The 23,340-nt window shown below is 40.1% G+C and overlaps 2 protein-coding genes across 4 annotated transcripts in view; one reads left to right on the top strand and one right to left on the bottom strand.

The window, feature by feature from the left end:
• Nucleotides 1–8,265, top strand: part of DYRK4 (dual specificity tyrosine phosphorylation regulated kinase 4) — a 51,981-nt gene extending 43,716 nt beyond the window's left edge. For all 3 annotated transcript variants that reach the window (XM_025402267.1, XM_025402269.1, XM_025402268.1), the window contains 4 exons: nt 1,831–1,891; nt 4,641–4,770; nt 7,037–7,212; nt 7,897–8,265. In XM_025402267.1, coding sequence (XP_025258052.1) covers nt 1,831–1,891; nt 4,641–4,770; nt 7,037–7,212; nt 7,897–8,138 — 609 coding nt within the window. In that variant the 3' untranslated portion in view covers nt 8,139–8,265. The remainder of the gene's footprint in view (nt 1–1,830; nt 1,892–4,640; nt 4,771–7,036; nt 7,213–7,896) is intronic.
• Nucleotides 8,266–12,040: 3,775 nt separating this feature from the next.
• The window catches only part of AKAP3 (A-kinase anchoring protein 3), a 36,805-nt gene continuing 25,505 nt past the window's right edge, over nt 12,041–23,340 (bottom strand). Inside the window, exon 5 of the mRNA XM_025401452.1 lies at nt 12,041–12,421. Within this exon, the coding sequence (XP_025257237.1) occupies nt 12,266–12,421 (156 nt within the window). The 3' untranslated portion in view covers nt 12,041–12,265. The remainder of the gene's footprint in view (nt 12,422–23,340) is intronic.

Below are 23,340 nucleotides of genomic sequence, written 5' to 3'. Positions count from 1 at the left end.
TCTACTTCCTCCACAGAATTTTATTCTAATTTAATATACGTTTATGTTTAGAAACTTCTGTCAATCATTATAGCTTTAAACGTTTCCTGATACCGTAAGCTTCATGTGTAAAAATTTCCTTTTGGTAAGTTACCATTAAAATATATCTGGTGTGCAAATTTTGATAATGATTGAAAATAAAATGTGAAATCTTATTGGGTGTACAGCTCTTAGAAAAATGAATAGAGCTGGGTTTTCTTTTTCCAGTTAATGCCTATGCCCATAGGTGAATAATGCTTCTTGCTAGAATGCCGGGGCTCAGGATTAATGTGATTCCAATTGCTTGGTGGTGTAGATGTGAACCCAGTGAGGAAGCCTGTTCTAATTAATGTCGTCTAATTCGGTGACTCCTTTTGAGTTCTATGTAAGACTCAAATGGTGATCTGTCGTCTAAAATTATGTTTACCAACCTGTCAGCTGACACCCCGATTAAAATGTTGAAAACAAGAATTGGAAATTATTTGACTTCAAAATATGTATATTGTTCAGGCATTAGTCATTCATTATGGGAAATGACAGTTTTCTGGGAAAACTATCTCCCTATAGCAAGGCTTTACCAAGACTCTTTATATGATTATTAATTATATCTACTATGCTTTCACTTGAAAGTCATCTTGTTATGGAACTAAATTAGACAAAATAGAAAAATAACCTTAAAAATTTAAAATTTTACATTTAAGGATTTTCCCAGTGAACAAAGATATTTTGTGTGCAAACACCAAGCTAGCTGGCTGGTTGGCTGGCTGGCTATCTGTCTGTCTGTCTGTCTGTCTATCTATCTATCTATCTATCTATCTGGATCTTTGCCAAATTTCTGTTTTCCAGATTGTCTCAAAGTTACAGATAGAGAAACACACATAGCCTTGAGAATGACTAAACATAGATAATTTCATTTCATGATTGAAACTAATAATAAAATATTAAAATAACTTAGGTAAAAATAGCTGCGGTGGAATGAAAACTGGCCTGCGAGTCATTAAACCTGGGGGCTTAGTCCTGGCTCTGTCTTTTTGTCTAGTCATTTCCCGGCTCTGGACTATAAAATGAGGGGAGCAGAGTAGATGGCTTCTAAGGTTGATAATGTATGATTTTATAAAGCATTCCCAGGCCGCTCCTGCTTCCATTACCAAAGAGAATGGGGCCTATGTTTCAACTTTCTTACAGCCCCAGAACTGACTCAGCTTCCTCTTGACCTCCGTGTCAAAGGGTCTGAGGAACAGAAGAGCAGGATAATGCGTGGATTATGACTGGGAACCGAGCCGCAAGGGTAGGTGACCCACACTGTAATTTCCTTATCTCTGTGTGCCCCTCCAAGTTGCAGTAGGAAAAGATGAACAAGTAGGTGCTACACTTTTCTTTTCAAGAAGGTATTTTGTCTTGGAACTGTCTGATGCTCATCCGGTGCTTTTCATCTTCTTTTCTTCTCCGTTTCCAGTGCTCCGTAGTGGGATATATCATTCTTTAATTCCGACATGGCAGCATGTATACTAGTTTATTTACTTTGACAATGACATCTGGCTGCTATCAAGAGTGGTGCCTCACCCCCAGTTGGTGCTGATGTTCGTGTAGAATAACATGGCCAGTGTTGATTCTTAGGATACGAAACCAGCCCTGGATTAGGAGTTAAAAGGCTCAGGCTCTGGGTTTGCTCTGCTACTGACCTGATGTTATTACTTAATGCTTTGGATCTTTATCTGTAGAAGGCAAAGCTTGGCCAAAGTACGCCCCACCCCTCAGCCTTTGAATCTGTGATCCCACAAAGAGTGAACCAATTGAATTATCCTTATTCAGGTGCTGGGTCTGCCGCCAGCCGGCTTCATTCAGACGGCCTCCAGGAGACAGACATTCTTTGGTAAGTGTGTCTAGTGTGTCTAATGAGGTATCACAGGCCTTGAAGACACCTACCGTACCTTAAGGCTCATTTCATTCTTTTCCCCTGGCCACATACCAAAGGGCTGTGATTAAGAGCTTCTTTCAGAGAAGTAAAAGATAATGAGCAGGGAAACCGGATAGCATGATGGAGATGGGATGGGGCAGTCACAGTGCGAATGGGGTCTTGACAGTAAAAATGTTCAGGAGGAGGAGAATGGCCAGGTCCCTGCTCAGAAGAGCTATCAGCAAATACTGCAACCTCAAAATATTGTAACTGCATCCTCTCCTGGACGCTCTCCCCACTCTCCCAAGCAACTTGCCCTCTCACACTATGCACTGTGCAGGGAAATCAAAGGGCAGAAGCCTCATTTCCAGAATAGTGGAAAATTCCATTGCTGCAATCTTGTTTCCCCTGCTAGAATTCTTCTTATCCTCCAGACCCTACTGTGCCAGGTTCATTGCAACAGTTAAGCAAGGACTTAGTTCTGCTTTGATGCGTTGTGGCTGGTAGTTATGTATGTGTCATCTGTCTGATTGTTGGGAGTAAACTTCGTCCACAGTCCTGGCTGCCCCTCTCCTCATAATTTCCAGAATTCTGGATTTTTATGATCCTCTGCCTGTCTATTTAAGTGGTCCTATACAAGATGGAAGGATGGGTCCACAAGGCATCAACTGAGGCAGGGCTTTCAATGCACATGCACCAAAAAGTTGCAGCAAGTCCCAGACCTAAAATCCCTTTAAAGAACCACAGGAAGCTCAGAGTCCCAGACAGAAACAGCCAGAGTGGCCTGAAGATCAGCAAAGTGGAGCAAAGCCAAAGAGAAGGAAAAGGGAACTCCACAGACAGGGACTCCATGCTACCTGGAGTGACATTTCTCACCAGCCATGGCTATCAGCTCGGTTCATGGACTTCCTCTGACTATACAATCCCAGACATTCCTGGCCCTCCCACCTCCGATCTTCAACTGCGAGCAACCTCTGAATGTGTATGCAAATTTCTGTTCACAACTTGCCCCATCAGTAGGAAGGTCCAGAACACTGTCGTGGGGAGATCCTTTAGGATAAAAGGATTTGGGTCATGCTGGCCGGTATGAACTGATTCAGCCACGTGGGGGTTGTAATTTGTCTATTTCTGTACCATTTGGTAAAAAACCACGTGGTACAGAGCCCTGCCACAACTGCAGGCTCCCTGGCCCTCTCCCAGGACTCCTTAAACTCTCCATGATCCAAAAGCCTAACAGCTGAAGGCCAAGCAAGCAGAGGTGCTCTATGATCCTACTCCAGTGCCAGGGCTGTCTTCCATTCTGATTAGTCGGTTCCATGCCATTGATTCCAATGGTTAATTCTTTTAAACATCACCTTGTATCATGGCTGGAGCTTTGGAGACCTTGCCTCTGAGCAGGGCAGTGTCCTGGTTGCCATAGAATGGTGCCCACACGTTAAAACAAGCAATCTGGCGGTCGGCCGAGGATCTGGCTGGCTCCCCAGTATAACTTACACATGGACCAAGGGAACTGGTCTTTGGATCCCAAATATACTTTTTCTACCCACAACTTAATAATTCAGCCTTTCAGATTAGGCAGAGTCATTGTGGGAAGATACATCTTGAGCCTGGAACACTGAATTCATGAGATAGCATCCAGGTAGGGACTAGCAGGAGGGGAACATAGAGCGCCTTCGTAGGAACGTGCTGAAGACATAGGCACGCCCACTTCCTTATTTCAACCACTAGCACTAGGCGCTAGGATGGTGACGGGATTTTGGCAGCAACATCCATGTCTTCGCTTCCTATGAAAGAAGGAATGTTGCTGAGAACTGCATCTCCGTCAGTGTTTTCCAAACTCTATCCAAATGTAAGAATCATGTGGGGACTTGGCAGAAAAGCTAATTCCTATGATTCTCTTCTATAAGCTATGGGAAGATTGAGGTAGGACCCAGGATTCGACGTTTTTAATGACAGCTCCTTGTGATTCTCATGACAAGATGAATTTGGGAAACACTGTTGTTCAGTCCTTGACTCCCTTTCCGAGGTTTGGGCTGCCAACAGCTCCTCAGCCCCTGGCAACTCCTAGTTAATACCTGCAATTAGCAGCAAAATGGTGTTGTCTCAAGGCTGGTAAGATAATATACTTAGGTGGCCTAGGTGGCTCAGGCAGTAGGAAGGGAATGGAGGGAATGATTAATGAGGGCCAGAGTGAGAAAAGCTTGTACAAGAAAACACTTACATGATCATGACTTTAGGAGCTTTGTTATTTATAAGACTGTGAGCTTGATTCTTCTTTGGTCATTGGTAAAAAGGGCAAGGTAGGATGAAGTGGGAGGGCTGAGGCCATGATCCAAAAGGAAATGGATCTTTGTACAATTTCACAGGACCTTGTCACTTAAGATTTACTTTACCATTGTTATTATTATCAGTAGCATTATTATTTTATCTTGGTGTTAAACCATTTAAATTATTTCTTTGCTTTGGAGAGGAGGTAGTGGGAAGGAAGTTCAGAACATACTGAATAGTAGGAAAAAATCAATTATTAAAGTAAATTGTATTCCTTGGGTAATCTACACATGGTTATTTCAAACTGTGTGTGTGTGTGTGTTTATTGGGGTGTGGCATGAGGCGAGTGTGTAAGACAGAGAGCAAAAGAGCTACAGAGGCCACTCTAAGAAGCAGCATGATGTGACCAGTAAATATTTACACCTGAAACTAAAGACAGAATGTTGTATCTCTACAGATTCCAAAGGTTTTCCTAAAAATATAACCAACAACAGGGGGAAGAAAAGATACCCAGACTCCAAGGACCTCACGATGGTGCTGAAAACCTATGACACCAGCTTCCTGGACTTTCTCAGAAGGTGTTTGGTGTGAGTTTGTTGGGATATCTCTGCCTCTGGGTTTCCTCTAAAATGCTGTACGTGGACACACGTTCGCTGGTGAAAGTCTAAGGCTGGGAGATAGTTATGAAAGTGACGAGAAATGCTAACAATAGAGCTTTAAAGTCTACAAATTGCTTCCACATCTGTTGTCTCATCAGACATCTCTCTCTCCCCACTGTGTGGTTATCAGGGCGGATGATTTGTTCTGTTTTACACGTATGGAGGTTGGAATTCAAAGAGATTAAGAGACCTGCCCAGGAATACACAGTGTATGGTAGAGTTTGTCATCTTCCTGGCCTCACACTGCCTGACAGTGAGATGGTAGGCCAGTCCTCAATTTCTTCTGCTCTGTGAGCTGAAGCCAACCTGCTGAGTGCTTGTTGTAATGATTTGCATACACATCCAGCTTAAACTGGTTTCAGGGCCTGTCCCCATCCCCCTATGATTTAGTACCCAAATCCTCTTATATTAGGAAATTAGGGGAAGGGTGAGCTGTAAACCATTTATTATGTACAACTTTTTACAATCTATATGCATATTTTGAATCTTAGAAATTAGGTCTGCACTTAAGTCATAGTACCCAGTACAGTGCCCAGTTTAAAAGGTGTTTAGAAAACGTTAGCTATTCTTATTATTTTACGACTATTAAAGAGGTAAATCTAGCTCCACAGAGTGGCGAGTAGATTATCCATGTGATACTTGGCAAGTCATCACTTTTGTCTGGGCCTCAGTGTTCTTTCCTATACAATAGGGTATTCCTAAGCTCCCTTCCAGTTCCATCAGTCCTATAATTTAGTATTTTTAGAAGACCATATCATCACAGTCTCTTATTCTTCCAGATGGATGGAGTGGTGTTATCAAAATACTCTCCTGGCATCTGTGCACTCTGGAATTTCGGTAGTAGCTCAGAGGGTGAACCATGAGGTAGTGATGAAAGTATTCCCATCGTAGGGGGTCATGCTATTCGCTCATCAGAATAATCAAGGTAGAGAAGGATCCTGTACCCCATCTTTACCCCTACCTTAACAAATGTCAGAAACCAACTGCTGAGACAGATGGGTTATCTAGAAACCTCGACCATCCAGAACACAGCTTAGCACCAAGGAAGACATTATTTTCTCTTTAGTGCAAAGGACGGATTACTCATAACTTGCAAGAGGCAGTCGGGCCGATGGGAACTGTTACCTTATATATATATTGCTAATCAGCAAATCTTTGGAATGAGAGACTACAAGTTTTGAGCCAAGTTCAATAGGCATAAATGTAAAGCCCTGTGTCTAGACTTTGTAGGCTAACTCCAAAAGTCCAGGAAAGAAGAGATGTTGTTTAATAGCAGTTCATTTGACACAGAAATGAGAGTTTGAGCTGTTTTAGGATCTTGATGAGTCTAGAATGCTAATACTGTCTTCCCTGCAGTTATAGAAGCTATTCCCACCATGATGGACACCAGTTAGACAACTGCTAAAATGTCCTTATTTCAGGAAGGTGGCCAGATGGTGAAAACCGTGTCATATGATTATCAGTTAGTAGCAATGTAAATATTTTCAGATGGTTGAAGGACTGAACCATAAAAGGATTAGTTATTTTGTATGATGGTAATGAGTTGATGAATTAGGACCTAGGTAAAAGTTACTGGGAAGCAAACCAGTTTCGGCACAATAAAAATCAAGAACTTTTAAAGAATCAGAGTTTTTCAAAATTGGAATAGATGGTTCTGTGAGTTAATGTCTTGTCACTGAAATTACTCAAGAATTGCGGGGTGATTCCATGATGGTAATTCGGTCAATGTATTCTGCTACTGAATTACAAGTTTGATTGGATTATATCCAAGTCCCCTTGCAAATCTTAATATTCTAGAATTCTGTAAATCTCCTTGCGATATTTTTGAAGTCCCAGTTCTGTAGTCTGGAAATTCAAATCTCCGTTTTTAATATTGTTAGCTTAGTAAACCCTAAATCCTATTGATTAAGCTTTTGTAAAATAATATTTCTTATAAGGAAATTTCTAGGAATGCTGGAAGACTTGGACTGTAATATATATTCCCTGGCTTGTTATACACATCTTCTAGAAAGATTATTTCCAATAGTTGTTTCCAGGTACTTTTAAGTTATATGCCATAATCTCTGTTCTGTGATGATATATCTTTGAGATAACAACATAGCTTAAATAAAAATCTTTATTGGGTTTTAAAAATGTTTTAATATATTAAAAGGAAGTAAAATAATAACCCATGCGGGGCTTTGTTGGGGTGCAGATGGGAACCTTCTCTTCGCATGACCCCGGACCAGGCCCTCAAGCATGCTTGGATTCATCAGTCTCGGAACCTCAAGCCACAGCCCAAGCCCCAGACCCTGAGGAAATCCAGTTCCTTTTTCCCTTCTGAAACAAGGAAGGACAAGGTTCAAGGCTGTCATCACTCGAGCAAAAAAGGTACAGCCTGTCAACCAGTCCTATTCCCACAGTCCAGGAAGCCAAGCATTTCTGAAGGATTTGCATGTCAATTTCTGTAACCTCACCCTGGGGTAATTCTTGTGGCTACGTCATGACTATCCTGCTATTTCTTACCTTTGGGATTTTTCTTTTCCGGGAAATTTGGCATTAGCCTGGATCTTTTTTGCCCCTCGTTAGGATTTTCCATTTTTCTCCTATAATCAATTTCCTTTCTCCTCCTCCCCTTTTCATTAAATGCATCCACCCCTTTATGCCCTATAATTACCTTTAGAATTTCTGTCAGTGCTAGATTATGGCATTATGCAAATTTTTATATGCAATATAGTCTAGTGGTTAGCTAGATGGTCCTAAGAGTCAGGTTACCTGGGGATTAAATTCTGGTTCTACCACCTACCAGGTGTGGACTTAACCTCTCTGTAGCTCAGTATCTCCATTTATGAGAATGAGAATCATGCCTATTCTCCAGGGTTGCTGAAATGATCAGATGAATTAGTGAACGTACAGTGCTTAGAATAATGTCTGGAACGTTGAATGTGCTTTGCAAATGAACTGGTTTTGTATCGTCACAGTCATGGTTTCCGCTAAGTGATGTACAACCTAAAGGACAATTAACATATAATCCACACTTGAATCTTGTTCCCTTCTGTCTTCTCTCTCCTTTAGCAGATGAGATCACCAACGAGACTACAGAGAAAACAAAAGATGGCTCCACGAAGCATGTTCAGCCTTCAGGGGATCAGCAGGACTCTCTCCAGCACAGAGCTGACACTGTTCAGCTGCCTCAACTGGTAGAAGCTCCCAAGAAGTCAGAGGCACCTGTTGGGGCAGAGGTGTCCACGACCTCCCCGGGACAGAGCAAAAACTTCTCCCTCAAGAACACAAACATTTTACCCCCTATTGTATGACCTTTGCTGAGGGTATGTCCTGCTCCTTTCCACCAGTGATTTGTATTAAGACAGCACTTATATTGTACAATACTTCAGACTGTTTTTTTTAAATACATAAAAGTTTATTTTTAAAAAACTCTATTAATATGGCCAATTGGCATGATTCCTCTTATGAGGGATGGGGAAGGATGTCCTTGCACTTAAATTCATTCCATATGTGTTTGTGTGTATATAGGGGGCAGGTAGTTTTTTTTTTTTTTTTTTTAATTTATTTATTATTATTATACTTTAAGTTGTAGGGTACATGTGCATATCGTGCAGGTTTGTTACATATGTATACTTGTGCCATGTTGGTCTGCTGCACCCATCAACTCGTCATTTACATCAGGTATAACTCCCAATGCAATCCCTCCCCCCTCCCCCCTCCCCATGATAGGCCCCGGTGTGTGATGTTCCCCTTCCTGAGTCCAAGTGATCTCATTGTTCAGTTCCCACCTATGAGTGAGAACATGCGGTGTTTGGTTTTCTGTTCTTGTGAGAGTTTGCTAAGAATGATGGTTTCCAGCTGCATCCATGTCCCTACAAAGGACGCAAACTCATCCTTTTTTATGGCTGCATAGTATTCCATGGTGTATATGTGCCACATTTTCTTAATCCAATCTGTCACTGATGGACATTTGGGTTGATTCCAAGTCTTTGCTATTGTGAATAGTGCTGCAATAAACATACGTGTGCATGTGTCTTTATAGCAGCATAATTTATAATCCTTTGGGTATATCCCCAGTAATGGGATGGCTGGGTCATATGGTACATCTAGTTCTAGATCCTTGAGGAATCGCCATACTGTTTTCCATAATGGTTGAACTAGTTTACAATCCCACCAACAGTGTAAAAGTGTTCCTATTTCTCCACATCCTCTCCAGCACCTGTTGTTTCCTGACTTTTGAATGATCGCCATTCTAACTGGTGTGAGATGGTATCTCATTGTGGTTTTGATTTGCATTTCTCTGATGGCCAGTGATGATGAGCATTTTTTCATGTGTCTGTTGGCTGTATGAATGTCTTCTTTTGAGAAATGTCTGTTCATATCCTTTGCCCACTTTTTGATGGGGTTGTTTGTTTTTTTCTTGTAAATTTGTTTGAGTTCTTTGTAGGTTCTGGATATTAGCCCTTTGTCAGATGAGTAGATTGCAAAAATTTTCTCCCATTCTGTAGGCTTCCTGTTCACTCTGATGGTAGTTTCTTTTGCTGTGCAGAAGCTCTTTAGTTTAATTAGATCCCATTTGTCAATTTTAGCTTTTGCTGCCGTTGCTTTTGGTGTTTTAGACATGAAGTCTTTGCCCATGCCTATGTCCTGAATGGTACTACCTAGGTTTTCCTCTAGGATTTTTATGGTATTAGGTCTAACATTTAAGTCTCTAATCCATCTTGAATTAATTTTCATATAAGGAGTAAGGAAAGGATCCAGTTTCAGCTTTCTACTTATGGCTAGCCAATTTTCCCAGCACCATTTATTAAATAGGGAATCCTTTCCCCATTTCTTGTTTCTCTCAGGTTTGTCAAAGATCAGATGGCTGTAGATGTGTGGTATTATTTCTGAGGACTCTGTTCTGTTCCATTGGTCTATATCTCTGTTTTGGTACCAGTACCATGCTGTTTTGGTTACTGTAGCCTTGTAGTATAGTTTGAAGTCAGGTAGTGTGATGCCTCCAGCTTTGTTCTTTTGACTTAGGATTGTCTTGGAGATGCGGGCTCTTTTTTGGTTCCATATGAACTTTAAAGCAGTTTTTTCCAATTCTGTGAAGAAACTCATTGGTAGCTTGATGGGGATGGCATTGAATCTATAAATTACCTTGGGCAGTATGGCCATTTTCACGATATTGATTCTTCCTATCCATGAGCATGGTATGTTCTTCCATTTGTTTGTGTCCTCTTTTATTTCACTGAGCAGTGGTTTGTAGTTCTCCTTGAAGAGGTCCTTTACATCCCTTGTAAGTTGGATTCCTAGGTATTTTATTCTCTTTGAAGCAATTGTGAATGGAAGTTCATTCATGATTTGGCTCTGTGTTTGTCTGTTATTGGTGTATAAGAATGCTTGTGATTTTTGCACATTAATTTTGTATCCTGAGACTTTGCTGAAGTTGCTTATCAGCTTAAGGAGATTTTGGGCTGAGACAACGGGGTTTTCTAAATATACAATCATGTCATCTGCAAACAGGGACAATTTGACTTCTTCTTTTCCTAACTGAATACCCCTGATTTCTTTCTCTTGCCTAATTGCCCTAGCCAGAACTTCCAACACTATGTTGAATAGGAGTGGTGAGAGAGGGCATCCCTGTCTTGTGCCAGTTTTCAAAGGGAATTTTTCCAGTTTTAGGGGGCAGGTAGTTTTTAACTCTCAATGTTGTAGCATCATTAAGGGAACTCTTACACAAAAGAAAATTTTTTTTTCTTCTTGCCCATGACTGCCAACCTATGTCAAGATTTTTGTTTGAAAAATGATAGAAGCTGAATTCAGAAGTAGTTTAAACAGCCGAAGACATTTATTGACTCATATAACTGGGGAATCAGAAAGGGTAGATGTAGTTTCAGTCACAGCAGGAGTCAGGAATTCAGATGAGGTTATAGGGCTCAGACTCCCTCTTCATCTATTAGCCTTGTTTCTCTCTATGGTTAACTTCATCCTGATGACAGGCCCTGCTCAGAAGTTAACCACCAATATCCAGTCAAAAGATACCGGCTTCGTTGCTAAGAGGGAGTCTCCAAAATGATTGTGACACAGAAACTGTGACTGGGAGACCGGGATGCTTGGCCAGTCTGGGTCCCAAGCCCACAGTGATGGTGAAGGCGCTGTGACTGATCCTTCTTTAGACTAGAGCAAGGGATGGAAGGTTTCCCAAAGGAAGGGAAGCTGGGTAAACAAGCAGGACATGTTCACTCATCTATCATATGCCACCTCTAAGTATGTCTTCTTACTTCCCTTTCTAATCCTCATCTACACAAATACATGATTTTTTTATGTGGTTATCATAGGACAGATAGAATTTTACATGAAACTTTAAGATCATAACATCACAAACATAGAATATATAGAAATAATTTTTTTACTTGGCATTTGGAATAACCTCCCCCAATATAGTTTTCATTTTAATAGTTGCATAATATTTTATGAAGGGGGACACCAGATCATTGAAGCAATGGATTTTGATGTAATCTCCCGGGAAGATCTTGAGTTAGAATAGCAGAGGGTTGAGAGAAAATCCTAGGAAAGATAAATATATAAGGAGTTGCCAGAGTTGAGGAGGTCCCCCAAGAGACCCAGAGATATAGAAAGAAAATTAGAAGCCAATGGAGAAGTTTCTAAATGGAAAGAAGAGTCAAGAATAGACAATTTCCACAGAACATTCAGGAAAAGAATAGAAAATATTCCTTAAGTGGGGCGATATGGACATTAAGTCAGAGCAGTGTTAGAACAGGTAACTTATCCCAGTTTCTATAGCCAGAAAACCACAAAACCAGCGACAGAACTCAGATCCTTGGGAGCATTCTTGACACGATCTTCAACTACGGATGAAGTTGGAGGGGGACATTTGTTCTGCAGCTCTGCAGAGAATTAGAGGCCAAGTCTTCAACATTGTAATCAGGATGATTTTGATTGAATATTAGAAAGTATCTTCTGATTTTCATGATTATAAAAGGCTAAAATGAATTCTTGATAAACTGTGGCTTATTTTAAGAGAATAGTCTAAATATGGAAGCTGCAAATTGTGACACGGACAGGGGACAGGCTGAGTGACCTTCAGCAGGGCCTCTCAGTCCAGCTCTGTTGTACCTTTACCATTCATCAGGTTATTTTTTTCACTCCTCGGATTTCTTTACCTGATTGTACCATTGGATCCCAAGGAAATAAAACATGTGGAGCCCTTTAATTGTAATTTTTTAATTTTATGTCCTTGCTCGCATGGACAGGAAAATCTGCAAAATTCAGTGACTAGCATAAGGTGACATGACTTTGATGAGAGTGGTATGAAGATAATGTTAGGGCTCTGTGAGGATATAGAGGGGGAGGTGTGGAAGTGAGAAAGAAGGGCGGGGATAAGGGCCAGGCCCACTGCCGGAAGAGGGGAAAGCAGTGGGGTTGCCGATCACAGGTTCACCATCAGCCAGTCCAGCAGCTGCAGGGGTGTGACATTCCCCACCGCCTCATTCAGCTGGCGCTCCTTCTCATAGCGCAGCACCGACTGCAGAACCTCGCCCACGCTGCATCCTTTGTCCACAGCAGCAGCTGAGAGCTGAAGTAGCTGTGAAAGGAAAGAAAACACTAGTGGCGAGGCACGGCATCTCATGGCAGGCCAGATGGAGCCTGCCAAGGCTAGAGCAGAGAGGCCAGGCAGACCTCAGGAAACTGCAACACAGACTTTAAAGTTTGTTGGCCTGTTTAACAGAAGGAGGTTGGTGATGTCATTCTTAGTTTAGAGAAGAGATGTTAACATCCACCTGCCCGTGATCTTGTTCTCTAAGAATTCTAAGGTTCTAAGCTCACTCTAATATCATAAAAGTCTCCATCATTGTCCTAAGACCAAAAGGGCAGATGGAAAATACCCAGTGGACAAACGTGGATGCTGCTTTCCATGCCCCATAGACCACAGAATCCTAAAATGTTAGAGCAAAAAGGCACCTCGGAGAACAATTCAACCCTCACGAAAATGTTTCCCAGAGAAGTACAGAGATTTGTCAGAATTAACTGCTAGTAATTAGCAGAACCAAAATTCATTGCAGGTATTGGATCCTATCTTTAGCTCTTTTTTCAAGTACAAAATGAGAAAAGTTAGTTAAGCAACCATTCTAATATAAATACAATGCTGTCATTTATCTGGAATCCTAAGGGCAACAAACTTTCAAGTAATAAGATTTTTATTTTGTTCATTTTGCTCTTGACTTTTTACGACAAAGGGCAGGCAAATAAACAGACCAAATATTGAGAGCATCTTCAGAAAGATAAATATCCATGTGAGAAACTGAAATAGAAGAACCAAATGGAAATTTTAGAACTAAAATTTACCTACAAAATATAAAATAAAAATGTATCAGGTGGGCTAAATAGCAGAATGTAAATGAGAGAGGAAAGTCAGTAAACTTGAAGGTAGATCAATAGAAATTATCCATGCTGAACAACGTACAAGATTGATTAAGCTTATTTCAAAAAACATTTAAAAAAATAAACAGAGCCCAAGGACTTGTGGGCAATACCAAAAGCTTTAACATTTATGTTATTAGAATACCGAAGGAGAAGAGAAAAGTGATGATGCAAAACATATTTGAAGAAATAATGGATGAAAGTATTCCTAATTTGCCAAAAAGTTTTAAACCTATACATTCAAAAAGCTCAGGGTACCTAAAATAAAACAAACCCAAACCCAAAGAAATTAACTCCAAGACCTACCATAACTAAATCACTGAAAATTAAAGAAAAAGAAAAAAATCTTAAAAGCATCCAGGGAAAACCATTTATAGGGGAACTGCAAGTCAAATGACAGCCAATTTCTCATCAGAAACCATAGAGGACAGAAGAAAATGGCACGTCTTTTAACTGCTAAGAGAAAATAACTTGCCAAATTAGAATTCTATATCCAGCAGAAATTATAACTCAAGAATGAAAGTCAACTAAAGACATTGCCAGATTAAATGAAACTGAGAGAATTCATTGCCAGAAAATGTGTTCTAAAAGAATTGCTAAAGGAAGTTCTTCAGAGAGAAGGACAATGATACCAGAAGGAAACTGGGAATATTAAGAATGAATGAAGAGCGAGCTTTCAGTATAAATAGTAGGCTATCCTCTTCAGTTCTTTAAAATATGTTTTAAGGGTCAGGAGCAGTGGCTCATGCCTGTAATCCCAGCACTTTGGGAGGCTGAGGCAGGAGGATCACTTGAGGTCAGGAGTTTGAGACCAGCCTGGCCAACATGGCAAAAATCTGTCTCTACTAAAAATACAAAAATAGCTGGGCATTATGGCATGTGCCTGTAATCCAGCTACTCGGGAGGCTGAGGCAAGAGAATTGCTTGAACTCAGGAGGCGGATGTTGCAATGAACCGAGATCAGGCCACTGCACTCCAGCCTGGGCAACAGAGTGAGATTCTGTCTTAAAAAAAGTGTTTTAAGGTTGGAAGCAAAAGTAACTGAGGGTTTTTTCAAAGTATGTAGATTAAATACATAAAGCAACTCAACTATAAAGGGAGAAGGATAAAGGAAACTTACATGGTAGTAATATTTCTACATTCCAGCTTAAGTGATAAACTATTGATGCTACATGGATTCTGAGAAGTTGGTATGTATATTATAATCCCTAGATTAACCACTAAAAAAACTACACAAAAATATATAGTCAAATATGCAATAGATAAATTAAAATGGAATACTAAAACATGTTCAAATAGTCCAAGAGAAGGCAGCAAAGGGAAAACAAGGAGAAAAAAGAAAGAAGCAACAAATAACAAAATGGTAAACTTAAATCCAAACATATCCATAAACTGGGCTAAATGTAAATGGTCTAAACATATCAAATGCCAGAATGGACAAAAAATATAACCCAAGTGTATGCTGCCTACAAAAACCTTACTTCATATATAATAAGTTAAAATTATAGGAAAAGATGTACCATGAAAATGCTAATCAAAAGAATACTCGAATCTAACATTAATGGTCAATAGGATTTTTCAATAAAGGAGATGGATAATTCAGAGGGGCCAGATACCCAGTGGTCTTTTCAACAAATGGTGCCAAGATAACCTTCATATCTATATGCAAAATATTGAATTTGGACTCCTACCTCACAAAAATTAACTCAAAGTAGATCATAGACCTAAATATAAGAGCTAAAATTATCAAATAAGTAGACAAAAACAAGGAGAAAATCTTCATGGCCTTGCATAGGTCAAGGTTACTAGCTCTCAGCACTCCTGGCCTTCTGGGTTTGTTGTGGGGCTATTTTGCTCATTGCATGTGGTTTAGCAGTATCCTTGGCCTCTACCTGTTTGACTCCAGTGGTAATCCCTTTCTCTGTTGTGACAACCAAATACGTCTCCAGACATTGCCAAATGTCCCCTGGGGGGCAAAATTGCTCCTGGTTGAGAACCACTGGGTAGGCAAAAATTTGTTAGGACACTAAAATCACAAGACATAAAAGTAAAAAATGATAAATTGGATGTCATCTAATTAGACTTCATTTTGCTCTTCAAAAGACTCCATTAAATAAAAAGTTAAGCCACAAACTGAGAGAAAATATTTGCAAAAATATATCAGATACAGGACTTGTATCCGGCATATATAAAAGAGCTCTTATAATTCTAATCAAGAAGAAAACAATCCAACCAAATTATGGGTGAAAGAATTGCACAGATATCTCACTAAAAGAATATATATGAATGGCTAATGAGCACATAATAGAATAACGTGCTCAATATTTTTCATTTTAATGTATGTTTGCCAAATGAAATCCACAATGAGATACCACTATAATTATTACAATAAATGAAAGAATAATACTGACCAGGATGTGGAGAAACTGAAACCTGTGTAAATTACTGGTGAAAATGTAAAATGCTACAGCCACTTCAGGAAATAGTTTGGCAATTTCTTAAGAAATTACACTTAACCGGTCTGGTGTGGTGGCTCATGCCTGTTTTCCTGGCACTTCGGGAGACCGAGGTGTTCAGATCACTTGAGCCCTGGAGTTCCAGACCAGCCTGGGCAACATGACAAGACCCCGTCTCTACAAAAAAGTACAATTAACTGGGTGTGGCGGGGGGTGCCTGTAGTCCCAGCTACTCGGGTGGCTGAAGTGGGAGGATCGCTTAAGCCTAGGGAGTTGGAGGCTGCGGTGACTATGATTATGCCACTGCACTCCCCCCTAGGCAAGAGAGGGGGGAAAGGCCGGGCGCGGTGGCTCAAGCCTGTAATCCCAGCACTTTGGGAGACCGAGACGGGTGGATCACGAGGTCAGGAGATCGAGACCATCCTGGCTAACATGGTGAAACCCCGTCTCTACTAAAAAATACAAAAAAACTAGCCAGGCGAGGTGGCGGGCGCCTGTAGTCCCAGCTACTCGGAGGCTGAGGCAGGAGAATGGCGGGAACCCGGGAGGCGGAGCTTGCAGTGAGCTAAGATCACGCCACTGCACTCCAGCCTGGACGACAGAGCGAAATAAATTACATTTATTGAATGACACTTATTGTAACATGCTGCAATTCCACACCTCATTATCTGCCCAAGAGAAATGAAAACATAACCACACAGGCTTGTATGTGCATGCTCATAGTGGCCTTACACATAATAGCAAAAATGGAAACCATCTAAATATCTATTAACTGATAGATGGACAAACCAAATGCAGTATATCTACATAATGAAGTACTCTTCAGGAATAAAAAGAAATAAACTACTGATACATGCTACAACACAGATGAACCACAAAAACCTTCCACTAAGTGTAAGGAGCCTGATGTAAAAGACCACACACTTTATGGCTCCATTACATAAAATGTCAAGGAAAGGCAAATTTATAATGATGGAAAGGTTAATGGTTGCACAGGGATGGGGGATGAAAACTGGGAAATGTAAACAAGAATAGCCTAGAAAATTCTGAGGCAGAGAAATAGTCTCCAGTCCTATCGGATATTGAAAAATATTATAGAATTACAGTAATTAAAACACGATGCCATTGGTTCGAGTAGATGGACAATTCAATGGCATAGAGTAGAAAGTTTAGAAAAAGAATAGGAAAAAAATAAGAGATTATGGCCAGACGCGGTACCTCACGCCTGTAATCCCACCACTTTGGGAGGCTGAGGCAGGTGGATCATGAGGTCAGGAGTTCAAGACCAGCCTGGCCAAGATGGCAAAACCCTGTCTCTACTAAAAGTACACAAATTACAGCGTGCCTGTAATCCCAGCTACTCCGGAGGCCGAGGCAGGAGAATCGCTTGAACCTGGGGGATGGAGGTTGCAGTGAGCCGAGATCACGCCACTGCACTCCAGCCTGGGAGACAGAGCGAGGCTCTGTCTCAAAAAAAAAAAAAAAAAAAAAGGGATTGTAACCTTACTTCATACCTTATATATAAATGAATTCAAAATGTATTAGAGTCTTAAATATATTTTAAAAATCATAAAAGTACAGTCACGCACTGCATAATGATGTTTCAGTCAACCACAGACTGTACATATGATGGTGGTTCCATATGCTTATAATGGACCTGAAAAACTCCTATTTTCCAGTGATATCATAGTTACAGTAACATAGCACAACACATTACTCACTTGTTGGGGGTGATGCTGCTGTAAACAAACCTACCATGCTGCCAGTTATATAGAAGTCTAGCACACACTGTTACATATAGTGGATGGTACTTCATAATGAAAATAAATGACTACGTTACTGATTTCTGTATTCACTGTACTATACTTTTAGTGTTATTTTAGTCTACTCCTTCTACTTATTAAAAAAATTAATTGTAAAACAGCCTCAGGCAGGTCCTTCAGGACAAAGGCATCGTCATTATAGGACATAATAGCTCCATGAGTGTTACTTACCCTGAAGACCTTCTAGTGGGAGAACATGCAGAAGTGGAAGGCAATGATATTGATGATCCTGACCCTGTGTGGGCCTAGGTCAATGTGTGTGTTTGTATCTTCATTTTTAATAAAAAGTAAAAAAAAAATTAAATAGAAAAAAACTCATAAAAAAGAATATAAAGAAAGAAAATATTTTTGTGTAACTGTACAATGTGTGTTTTAAGCTAAGTGTTATTACAAAAGAGTCAAAAAGTTAAAAAAATTAAAAGTTTGTAACATAAAGTTATAGTAAGCTGTTAATTTATTATTGAAGAAAGAAAAATATTTTAAAATATATTTATTGTAGCCTAAATGTACAGTGTTTATGAAGTCTACAGTAGTGAATGGTAATGTCCTAGGCCTTCACATTCACGCACCACTCAGTCACTCACTCATCCAGAGCAACTTCCAGTCCTGTGAGCTCCATTCATGGTAAGTGACCTGCACAGATGCACCACGTATCTTTCAAACCATATTTTTACTGTACCTTTTCTGTATTTAGCTATGTTTAGATCCACACATACCGTGGTGTTACAATTGCTTACAGTATTCAGTATAGTAACATGCTGTATATAAGTGTGTAACCTAGGAGCCATAGGCTATACAATATAAGCTAGATATGCAGTAGGCTATACCAGCTAGGTTTGTGTAAGTACAGTCTATTATGCTCACACAATGAAGAAATCGCTTAAAGACACATTTCTCAGAACATATCCCCATGACTAAGCGATGCATGACTGTATTAGAAAAAAAAAACGAGAAAGTTTTGCTAATATCATAAAGCAGAGAATGTTTTTCAAAATATAACATAAAACCCAGCAAAAAGAAAAATGTCTCATATTTGATGACATTTGCATGGCAGAAACAAACAACAACAACAACAACAAAACACCAATCCAAAGACCAATGGCAAAGGAAACATTTGTATTTAGTATCATAAAGGTTGATTTCTTGTAATATATAAAACTCTTTTTTTTTTTTTTGAGATAGAGTCTCGCTCTGTCGCCCAGGCTGGAGTGAAGTGGCGCGATCTCGGCTCACTGCAAGCTCCGCCTCCCGGGTTCACGCCATTCTCCTGCCTCAGCCTCCCGAATAGCTGGGACTACAGGCGCCCGCCACAGCACCCGGCTAATTTTTTGTATTTTTAGTAGAGACGGGGTTTCACTAGCCAGGATGGTCTCGATCTCCTGACCTCGTGATCCGCCTGCCTCCGCCTCCCAAAGTGCTGGGATTACAGGCGTGAGCCACCGCGCCCGGCAATATATAAAAACTCTTATAGATCAATAAGAAAAAGGCCTACAATGCAATAAAAAATTGGGGAGAACATAAAAAGAATACCTAGGAATACAGCTAACCAGGGAGGTGAAAATCTCTACAATGAGAATTACAAGACACTGCTCAAAGAAATCAGAAATGACACAAACAAATAGAAAAATATTCCATGCTCATGGACAGGAAAAGTCAGTATTGTTAAAATGGTCATACTGCCCAAAGCAACTTAAACGTTCAAGGCTATTCCTATTAAACTACCAGTGAAATTCTTCATAGAACTAGAAAAAACTATTTTCAAATTCATATGGAACCAAAAAAGAGCCTGCCAATAACCAAGGCAATCCTAGGCGAAAAGAACAAAGCTAGCGGCATCACATTACTCAACTTCAAATTTTACTACGGGGTCACAGTAACCAAAACAGCACGGTACAAAAACAGACATACAGACCAACGGAACAGAATAGAGAGCCCAAAAATAAGGCCACACAGCTACAACCATCTGATCTTTGACAAAGCTGACCAAAACAAGCAATGGGGACGGACTCCCTATTCAATAGGTGCTGGGATAGCTGGCTAGCCATATACAGAAGATTGAAACTGGACCCCTTCCTTACACCATGTACAAAACTCAACTCAAGATGGATTAAAGACTTAAATAGAAGACTAAAAACTGTAAAAACCCTAGAAGACAACCTAGGCAATACCATTCTGGACACAGGAACTGGCAAAGATTTCATGATGATGAATACACCAAAAGCAATGGCAACAAGGGCAAAAATCGACAAATGGGATCTAATTAAATTTTAAGAGCTTCTGCACAGCAATTGAAACTATTAATAGAGTAAACAGACGACCTACATAATGGAAGGAAATATTTGCAAACTATGCATCTGACAAAGGTCTAATGTTCAGCATCTATAAGGAACTGAAACAAATTTACCAGAAAAAAACAACCCCATTAAAAAGTGGGCAAAGGACACAAACAGACTCCTTTTAAAAGAAGACATATGTATGGCCAACAAGCATATAAAAACAAGCTCAATATCACTGGTCACTAGATACATGCAAATCAAAACCATAATGAGCCACCATCTCACACCAGTTAGAATGGCTATTATTAAAAGTAATGGCAAGATTGTGGAGAAAAGGCAACGCATACACACTGTTGATGGGAGTGTAAATTAGTTTGACCATTATCGAAAGCAGTGTGGCGATTCCTCAAAGAGCTAAAAACAGAACTACCATTCAATCCAGCAATCCCATTACTGGGTGTATACCCAAAGGAATATAAATTGTTTTACCATAAGGCATGTGCACATGAATGTTCATTGCAACACTGTATTCACAATAACAAAGACATGAAGTTAACCTAAATGCCCATTAATGGCAGATGGGATAAAGAAAATGTGGTACATATACACCATGGAATATTATGCAGCCGTGAAAAAGAGCACGGCCATCTCCTTTGAAGGAACATGGATGCAGCTGGAGGCCATTACCATTGCCAAATTAACTCAGGAACAGAAAACGAAATACAGCATGTTATCAGAAGTGGGAGTTAAATGATGAGAACACACGGACACAAAGAGAGGAAGAACAGACACTTGAGGGTGGAGGGTGGGAGCAAGAAGACAATCAGAAAAAAATAACTATTGGGTCGGTACTAGGATTAGTACCTGGGTGACAAAATAATCTGTACAACAAACCCCTGTGACACGAGTTTACCTGTATAACAAACAAGCACATATACCCCTGAACCTAAAGTAAAAGTTAAAAAAAGAAAAATGATGGCCGGGCGCGGTGGCTCAAGCCTGTAATCCCAGCACTTTGGGAGGCCGAGACGGGCGGATCACGAGGTCAGGAGATCGAGACCATCCTGGCTAATGCGGTGAAACCCCGTCTCTACTAAAAATACAAAAAACTAGCCGGGCGAGGTGGCGGGCGCCTGTAGTCCCAGCTACTCCGGAGGCTGAGGCAGGAGAATGGCGTAAACCCGGGAGGCGGAGCTTGCAGTGAGCGAAGATCCGGCCATTGCACTCCAGCCTGGGCGACAGAGCGAGACTCCGTCTCAAAAAAAAAAAAAAAAAAAAAAAAAAGAAAAATGGGCAGAAGTTAGGACCAATTTATCCACAGAAGAGGAAATTCAAATGGTCTTAAATATACGCAAAGATACTCACCCTCATTCCTAATAAGACAAAAAGTAAAGCAACTTAGCAAATTAAAATTTTAGCATGCACTGTTGGTTTCAGTGTGAGGAAATAGTCCTCTTACACTGTTTTAACAGGTGTGTAAATTGGTACAAGCTCTATGGAAGGCAATTTGGAAACATGTATCAAATTACACAAATAATATTCTCAGTGACCTTGAAATTCCTTTCCTAGGTGTATAGCACATGTGAATACATTTGAATCTGTGCAAAATTATGTATATTCAAGGATATTCAGTGTAGCATTGCTTACAGTGCAAAATAGTGGCAACTGAAATGTCCATACATAGGGGAGTGGTTAAATATATAAAACATATATACGAAATGGTTTCATATATTATAAAATACATAAAGCCATTAAAAAGAATGTGGTAGCTCTATATGTTACAGAAGAGGATATATATATAAAAAAAATAATTTGCGACTTCACGTGTGTGTGTGTGTGTGTGTGTGTGTGTGTATTTCTGGAAGGATAAATAAGAAACTGATCCAAATGGTTGTTTTCTCCAGGGAAGGCAATAGGATGGAGCACACAAGTGAGAAAACAACCCTTCATTTTCACTGTGCATCCTTTTGTACTTTTGAATTTTGAACTATGCACACATTTTATTCAAAAATAAATACAAGTGTATTTAAAGACATTAGGCTCACAGACATTCCAGTGACAGCAGGTTCAATCATCTGAATCAGTATGAGAATATTTGCATACATTAATCTCTTTTCAAAAAGTCATTTTTAGGCAGTTTCCTTGGTGTCTATGTCATCCCTGTTCGTAAAAATATACTAATATTCAGTGCGTCTATTTATTAGTTGAAGTTTGAACATGCTGCTTCTCGTTCCTTCTACTCTTAGAGGGCGTCAACAAAATAGATGACTGTCCTTATCTTTAGAGTAGACAAAGGGGTGTGTGTGTGTTGGGGGGGTGTGTATAAAAGTGGGGGACTGCAAGTATATTGTCCTATTTTAGAGACATGTTTCAATTTAAAATAATCTAAAACAACACATTCCAATTCAAAAAAAGTCTAAAGCCAGAATGTATTATGTATGTTATATATGATGGGTTTGATTTCAAAGATGGCTACAAAAGGCTTTCTGACACATTATATACCTGAAGGCTATGCTTATTTTTAGATTTTTTCATCAGTTTAAATTCTCTTCAGAATATAGCCTCCCACTCCCCACCTCTGCTAATTGCTATATACTATAAAGTAGTTGTCTGTTTTACAGATTGGAAACCCTGCATGGAGACAGAGCTTGCCAAGGACCCTTAGGAATAGATCTAATATTGGAAGTTCACATTGTCTTCTAGCCTAACTTGAATGTGCACACAACTCACGTGCGTATTTTGCTAAAATGAAGATTCTGATTCAGTAGGTCTGGAGGGATGTGTGAGATTCTGCCCTTCTAAAAAGCTTCCAGGTGATGCCAATGTTGTAGGTCCACAGACTACACTTTGAGTAGCAAGTGTAGTCTTGCTAAGACCAAAGTCAAAGACCATACAGTTTCTTGTTTAGGCTTGATATAGCCTAATCTGGATGCTCTGCAATCGTGTGTCTTTCCAGTCATCAGATAAACGTAGCGACCCAGTTGCAAGCGTTGCTAATACCATGTAAATACGACTGAATTAAGCAGAGAAAGCCTTTTTTTCTATATCTTTTGATTTCTATGATGATGAATTTTTCTAAATAATCCTAGCCTCTTGTACCACCTTTTGCTACTGAATGATTAACAGCAGGTGTTCCACTTTTCTCAATCAAGAGGAGACAATGAAAAGCACTGAGGAAGAGAAAATGAGACACACAGAGAGAGAGAGAGAGAGAGAGCGAGAAGGCAGAGAAGAGAGAGAAGAGAAGGTTGTGGGGATGGTCTTTTTACTTCCCCCACTTCAGTATGAAGCAGCAGCATCTTGGGTAAGTGTGCGTGTTCTCCAGACTCAAACCCTCCCTTTGGCGAGCACTTCTGATGCTTATTGGGCACCTTGCATGGAGAACAAGAACTTATCAGGCACGTTTACCTTTATCAGTAATAACAGTGATAAGTTGATTTCCCATCTGCCTTATGCTTTAGTCTTACTTGTCAACTGATTCAGAATTTAGGGTAGGGGGAAGAAGGGTGTTATCGACTGAATCCTTTC

The sequence above is a fragment of the Theropithecus gelada genome, chromosome 11 (assembly GCF_003255815.1).
Source record: "Theropithecus gelada isolate Dixy chromosome 11, Tgel_1.0, whole genome shotgun sequence".
NCBI classification, from domain to species: Eukaryota; Metazoa; Chordata; class Mammalia; order Primates; family Cercopithecidae; genus Theropithecus; species Theropithecus gelada.
This window is presented reverse-complemented; position numbering and strand designations above follow the sequence as displayed.